This window comes from Cyprinodon variegatus, unplaced genomic scaffold (assembly GCF_000732505.1).
Source record: "Cyprinodon variegatus isolate N-32 unplaced genomic scaffold, C_variegatus-1.0 Scaffold114, whole genome shotgun sequence".
Classification (NCBI taxonomy): Eukaryota; Metazoa; Chordata; class Actinopteri; order Cyprinodontiformes; family Cyprinodontidae; genus Cyprinodon; species Cyprinodon variegatus.
In genome coordinates, this window is record NW_015150567.1 from 1,164,554 (window position 1) to 1,172,158 (window position 7,605).

The 7,605-nt window shown below is 39.6% G+C and overlaps 1 protein-coding gene across 1 annotated transcript in view; it reads right to left on the reverse strand.

Moving 5' to 3' along the window:
* LOC107085057 (solute carrier organic anion transporter family member 3A1-like) overlaps nucleotides 1-6,163 on the reverse strand; it is a 56,162-nt gene extending 49,999 nt beyond the window's left edge. The window contains exons 1-2 of the mRNA XM_015375196.1: nucleotides 6,002-6,163; nucleotides 1,295-1,754 (exon numbers count right to left, since the gene is read on the reverse strand). Coding sequence (XP_015230682.1) covers nucleotides 1,295-1,754; nucleotides 6,002-6,163 — 622 coding nt within the window. The remainder of the gene's footprint in view (nucleotides 1-1,294; nucleotides 1,755-6,001) is intronic.
* Between the last annotated feature and the right edge of the window lie 1,442 nt (nucleotides 6,164-7,605).

The window sequence follows — 7,605 nt, forward strand, 5'->3', positions numbered from 1 at the left end:
TGCTTATATTTTGGATGAAATGTTTGAAAATGCTTGAAATTGTAACTATTTCTTTCGCAACAAATCCCTATCTAACTGAATCGCGTGTTTATTAAATGGAGAAATAAAATGTTGGAGAGCCCGAAAATGAAACCTGCTCGCTTATGTGTGACTGCGATCTGCCAGTCTATTTCCACGTGTGACTCCGCCCCCATGAAACCATGAAAGTCATCCACGCAAAACTGGTTCCGTAAGGTGCTGGAAAAAGTTTTAAAATGGATCTTGAAAGTGCTTGAAAAGTGCTTGATTTTGACTTTGGAAAAGGTGTACGAACCCTGTACAAGGCTTTGTCTATATAAAGACTCAAACTCACTGCGGATCCAGACATTTGAATTGAGAAAGCTTCCTGGAGAGGTGGAGAAACGTCTTCAAATCTTGGAAACCAAGTCCAGTGGATATTTTTTGAATTTTTACGGAATATCTAAGTAGACCACTGAAAAATAGGACATGTGTGATGTACCGTAATTTTCGGACTATAAGCGGTGACTTTTTCCCCATTTTTCGACCTTTCGCCTTATATAACAATGCGGCCTATCTATGGACTTTTACAGCTAACCGCCACTTAGGGTAATACCTAAATCTATTAATTTTACCATCCACCATTTGCTTCAACACACAAGTATGTTAGCTGCGCGCAGGGGAATGTGGAGGTCCTCCGGAGGCAGACCTCTACCGCGACTGGTACGAGACAGAACGACAGCGAGAAAGACGCACAATGCGAGCCCAAGACATTTATGTGACATCCTCATTATGGAAAACAAATGTACCAGTAAAAATAATAAACAGGAGCTTCCCCAAACAGTTGCCTCTTTCCAATCCTCTCCATGCATGAACCATATGGTAATTAAAAATAAAAAACCTGCGGCTTATAGTCTGGTGCGCTTGTATATGTACAAATCATGCAATTTAGCTTCTGCGGCTTATATTCAGGTGTGGCTAATAGTCCGAAAATTAAGGTATATCATACAAAATCTTTCACAGTCAGTGTATGCTAACAAACCTCTGAGTCTGAAGCCAAGGTTCCCAACCAATAAAAGAATGACTGTTACCTCTGGGTCAGGGGTCAGTCTTTACCTCAACTGGAGGAATTTAAGTATCTTTTGGTCTCACAAGGATAGAATGAAATGATAAAATGAATAGAAACCAGACATTGACTCTAAGTTTAATTTCTGTAGAGGATCTAAGCCCCAATACACGTTGATCTCTGACCCCACTCTTGGGAATCAATGCCTTATAATAAATCTGCTGTACTCACCTATATACAATGAAGAGTCCTTTTTGTGGACGTGGTCATCGATATAAGACACCCCCAGAGGCTGGACAGGGGTAGCCCCAATACCGAGCAGAACCTGCGCTCCGATCAGCAGAAGGTACATCATGTTGGTGTTGGATCGGTTGCTGCAGTTAAACCCAGAGTCTCGGTTCTCAGACCTGGTTTTATTGGAACAGATGTCCCTGCCATCCTCGGTGTGCCAAGAGTCCCCCGCTTCGTACTCATACTGGTGAGTCAAAAACTCTGGCAGAGCTGACAGCAGTGCCCCCAATGCCATGACAATCCCCCCACAGCCAATGAGCCGTGGCCGGTGGGCCTTAGCCCCAAAGTAGCTGACGAACAGGATGAGGGCCAGGTTGCCGATTTCAAAACTGCTGGCGATGACGCCCACATCGGCACTTTGGAGGTTGAAACGTCTTTCCAGGGTGGTCAGAACACTTACCTAACAGGAAAGCAGACGAAGAATAGTAGTCAGCACCGTTACTGGAACCAGACAGAAACTACGAGTGTAAAGAACAAACTTTATCACAAGACGATATTGTATCAATTTGTTTGAAAGATGACAGCATTTCCAGACATAACAAAATCTATGCAGGAATGATTTTCAATTCAATCAAATTTACAAGTCTGCAACCAATATGATTGTAACATATTTAAATGGTAAATGGCTTGTACTCATATAGCGCATTACACTACATTCAGTCATTTACTCACACACTGATGGTGGCCATCTACATTGTAGCCAAAGCTACCCTGGGGCTAACTTGCAGAAGCGAGGCTGCTGTACACTGGTGCCACCAGGCCTTCTGACCATCAGCAGTAGGCAATGTTGGTGAATTGCCTTGCCCAAGAACATAATGACATTGGACGCCGGAGCCAGGGCTTGAATCAACAACCCTCTGGTTGCAGGGCAAACGCCTTATCTGACGCCACAGCCACCCAAATCATTCATGACAATAAAAAAACTCAGGCATTTCAATTTAAAAACAGCATTCTTCTTAGCCTGATAAAGCAGACTAAACGTGAGATTAAATGTGTAATTTAGTCTGATTAGATTGTTGATGAGAACAACCCGTTGTGTTTCAAACTGTTGTCTGTGCCTATTGGCCAATGCTCTGACCAATGAGCGGAACTGACTGTGATGTAGGAAGCGCTACAGAAAGCTGGTGGGGAAGAGTAAACAAACAGCCTGTAGGTCAAACGGGGAATATATCCGTCTTAAAATAGGAGCGTAGCGCCTGTCCCTGCTCACGTTTCAACAAAAAAACCCAAGTCTAATCCTTCAAAAACTGATTCCAAAGCTCAGTCAAACAAGAACTGTTCAATAGTTGTTGCCATCTTCCTTGTTGTGCTTTCTCCAGCGTCGCACAGCTTTGTCGTCACGCCCTCAAACCCCACCCGCTTTGCATCCAGAAATTCAAAACACATCTCAGCGTTGTGATTGGCCAGCCAGTTCTAGGGTCTGGGGCATTGATTGAGGCTAGACCACTCGAAGGCAAAAATTATTTTGGCCGCTGGCAGGTGGGGCTAGTTTACTAGGCTACATTCTTCTAATAAAAATAATGTAAATTTCAAGAATTGATTAAATTCGGAGCCCTGCGTTGGACTGGCGATCTGTCCAGGGTGTACCCCGCCTCTCGCCTATAGACAGCTGGAGATAGGCACCAGAACCTGTCGCGACCCCGCTTAGGATGAGATGGAGAATGGACGGATTCAATTCAGTTCCACTCCAGTCCGATCCCAAATTGGATTGAGTGGCATAAAAAACTCTTTTTACGCGTTATCTAACAATACAGGACTGTGAGATATACTGCAAAGTAAAACTAGTTTTATATCAGCATTCAACAGAAAATCAGTTAAGTAAGTAGGTAATAGCAGCACTGGAAACCTTTGGTTATATAAATCCATTTTTAGGAATTAATGTGAGAGTCAATTAACACAACTTTAATTCTCAGGCTGTAACACTGGTCATATCGTATCCTAAAGATGATGATATGGGTCTATACTTTAAATCTGCATCATCATTCAATTGATATCTCAATATGCATTAATGTAGCTACCGTTTCACCGCGTATGGAAACTTTATCCCCCAAAGCTTCTGTGAATTTAATTCAAACAATTATTTTGAAAATTGTTTGAATGGGTCAACAACAGGATTTTCTTATTAAACACATTAAAATCATGTGAACTTTTAACAACAAACAATTGATGGCAAACATAAAAGTACATAAAAGCTAATTTATCCCAAACACTAAACTTTAAAGAGACAATGATGCCAGCTAGAGAAATTATATTAATGGCCATAAAACCTCCTCCTGTTACTAATATAATTGAACAACAACCACAAACATTCATCTAACCTGCTTTGTAGCATGAAGGGTGGGAGGACTCGGGTTTCATGAAAGTTTATGAGATTTTTTAAACATTATTTCTAAGTAGAAGAGTAAAGATTAGACCTTAATAAATGTACCCATTTCTGACAAGCTCTTATTTTTAGATTGGCAGTTCAATTACTAAATAATTAGATTTCGTTTGTAATCAAGCATTCTCAGATTCAAGAAACTGAATTAATATAATTTCACTGACAGCTTGAAGCAGGCAAAGAATTATCAAAACACCTGCCCTGACTAATGTGATGGTCAAGTTATTGTTATGTTAAAGGTTGGCCATTTTCAGGCTTTAGGATAGTACTGAAACACAGTACACAGAATTTACAAATTAAGTGAAAAGCATAGCAGTAAACCCTTGATGTGATAGAACTAGCAATATTAGAGCTAAACAGCATAGATAACTTATCCAGAAAGACAAAACAGAAAAAAAGAAACCAGGGAAACTCCTTTTAACCTCTCTTGCCAATAAAAAATAGATGTTTGCATTCATCAATATAAAAAAGACTGGTTCAAAATGTCATCCACCAGTGTATTCTCATTATCAGTTCGTATGAAATCGTATTTCGTAGGTTTTTGACGTTTTTTTCATCGTATTTTGTTGTATTTTTACGTCTTGCCTCGAGACAAGATATCAGTGCGCATGCGCATCTTACGCACCATTCAATAACATACAATTTAACATACAATTAACCCTAACCCTAACATACAAAACAGCAAGCAACCTAGTGAGACACATCATGAAGTAATTATTGCACTGTCGAAAGCTCGTCCGTCCCAGTTTTACGTGCGTCCGCTGATCTGCTTTTTTCGTCTGGCTGGCTGTACATGCGCATTGATATGTTTTTTCGAGGAAAAATGTCAAAAACCCACAAAATACTGTGCATAACTTTTCGTACGATTTCATACGAACTGATAATAAGAATGTTGCATCCGCTGAAAAGTTCACAGGAAAAAAAATCCCTGTTGATTTAAAAGTAGACAAAAGACTGCCTCAAAAAAAAAATTATAATAATATAAAGATTAGCAATGGCTTCTGAAAAAAAATACTACGTAGATTTTTGAAAAAGAATAACTTTATGTTACCTGTGCATCCGATTACTCCTTGCAGAAATGTAACCCCATAGGCAAGAAAGAACATCAAACAGAGTGGTGGCAGTATGATGATATGGGATACTTTACTTTTTTAGGTCCTGTCCTGACTGATAAAACTATGAATTCTGCTCAGTTTTATCAGTGTGACCTTAAGCTCAAGGACACTTGGGTTATGCAGAAGAACAATGATCAGATGCAAATGAGCAATTCCACCTCTATATGGTTAAAAGAAAATCCAGGGCTTTGATTGCCCTGGTCAATTATAAAACGTTCATTCATGATATGCAGCATGTTCATGTTACTATATATATATATATATATATATATATAAATCCAGCAATTCAAACTGGTAAGTACTAAATAAACTAACTTCAAACTGAAATCCAACAATATGTTGTTTATGTCTAAATTACTTCTACAATTGTATTAACCTGCTCTGTTTGAAAGGTATTTACTGATATTTCAATAAGCATTTAAAGACATCGATATTATGTCATTTTGTTCAGTTAAATGTTTTATTGAATATGCAGGAATATGAAAAATGACTTGTAGGAAATGAGTCTGCAGGAACAAATGATACAGAAACTACCAGCTGGTGAAAAGGCTTAAGCCACAGCTTTCTGTCAGTGTCTGAAGTTCAAATCAGAGGTTTTAGATTAGTTGGGATGACATTTAATTCTTCCAGAGGTCATAAACTCATTTGATAGTTTCCCTCACGTTCTGAACAGGATTATTATTTTTTTTTTTTTTTACCTAATGCTGTTATTGATCTATTAGTTCCAGCAGTGGGGGAGGTACTGTCAGAGGAAATGTGGTGTTAATGAGGAATAAATCTCCTGTGTTCTGTGTTGTGGAGATCACGTCATCTCTTGGGCCTGTAGACCAGTGTGAAAGGCCTCATGCATTATTTATTGAGGCATTTCTGTGCAGAGACAAGCGGAGCCGGTAGGATGGATGAAGCCCAGTTTCATAATCTGCTTCACACCAACCATAGACGCATAGAGATATTCTCCAAACAACGTGGCGCGCGCTGGCGCTGTGACGCGGTCGGTGTCGCACAGACCGCACACAGGCCCTGATGGATGAAGCAGCAAGCAATCAATCGATCGCCGTGTTTACTGAAGGATGTCATTACGGTAATGGGATGGGAATAATATGGCAGCAGATGAAGCGCTCTGTGCGTCGTTGCTGCGATCGTTTAACTCACCAGATATGCGCCCACGGTGCCCTGTGCCAGCATGAGCGCACATTCCGCCACCAGGAAAATCTTAATGTTGGAAAAACAGGAGGTCTTCTTCTGATTGTCATCCTGCTCCGGGTCGTCCGTGGTGCTGCTTCTCTCTGTGCAAATCTGGCTTTTAACCTGCATCCTTCAGGCTCAGGCTCCGCTGGGGTCGGTCGGCGTGAAACTGAAGGGGTCCGGCCCGGCGTGGAGCATTTGGTTCGGGTGGTGATGAAGCTGTCCTACCTGCGAGAAGAACCAGACCGAACGGAAGGTCTCAACGGGGATGTAGAGGAGAGCGCAGTCCGCTCAGGAGTACATAAACACAGAGACCGTCAGAGACATCTCCTCCTCCTCAGCAGTCCTCTCAGTGAATGTCAGCCTACGTAGCAGCGCGTGTATGGATGAGAGTCCGACACGCGCAGTGACTGGATGCTGCTTCCGGGAGGCTGCATTATTACCGCGCAGAAAGGATGCTGTTATCTATGGAAGCAAATCGTTACCATATTTTAAATGAAAAAGCATTTTCAGAAATGCTTTTTCATTTTAAGAATGCGGCTGCATTATTTGACTCATAAATTAAATTAGTAATAAATAATCCTGTTTGCATTTTCATTTTCTTCTTTAACACTGCTCATCCTTTTACTTAATTAAAATGAAAAAGAGACATTTGAGATTTATTTCTCAAAATGTACCTCAGCAAATGCATACCAAAATTAAATTTTAAATGTAAAATTTGAAAATGAAAAAGCATTTCCAGAAATGCTTTTTCATTTTAAGAATGTGGCTGCATTACTTGACTCATAAATGAAATTATTAATCAATAATCCTGTTTGCATTTTCATTTTCTTCTTTAACACTCCTCATCCTTTTACTAAATTATAATGAAAAAGAGACATTTGAGATTTATTTTTCAAAATGTACCCCAGCAAATGCATACCAAAATTCAATTTGAAATGTAAAATTTGAAAATGAAAAAGCATTTCCAGAAATGCTTTTTCATTTTAAGAATGTGGCTGCATTGTTTGACTCATAAATAGAATTAGTAATCAATCATCCTATTTGCATTTTCTTCTTTAAGGCTGCACATTTTATGCCATAATCAAAGAGAAAATACAGCGGGGGAAAAAAACTGGAGAATAACTAAAACCAGATCTATATCAAGGAATAAATAATTCAACCTTGAGAGATTCACACAAGGAAAGTTGCAATTACAAAATATTCAATTTATTTCTACAGGTAACACAATCATATTCTTCAAAAATTGGGACTGAGAATGGGGGAAGAGATGGGGTGGAGGTGGGTGAGAGTATGTTAGCATTCGGGAGAGAGAAGCTAATTGATTGAAAGAACAACAGATGTCTCATCATCGGGATTTGCTCCGTGATGAGAGGAAATGTTACTTGTTACTAGTTGTTTTAATGGTTATAGAGTCAGATATGTGGCGGTAATGTTTGGTTTATCTAAAGGTTTTAATCTGTTACTGTGTAAATGGATTTGGCTGTAATTTAAGGACAGATTCTAAGAAATCTGCAGCGTGAGGACTATAAATCTGATAGGAGTTAAGTTTTTTTTATTGTTGTTTTGCA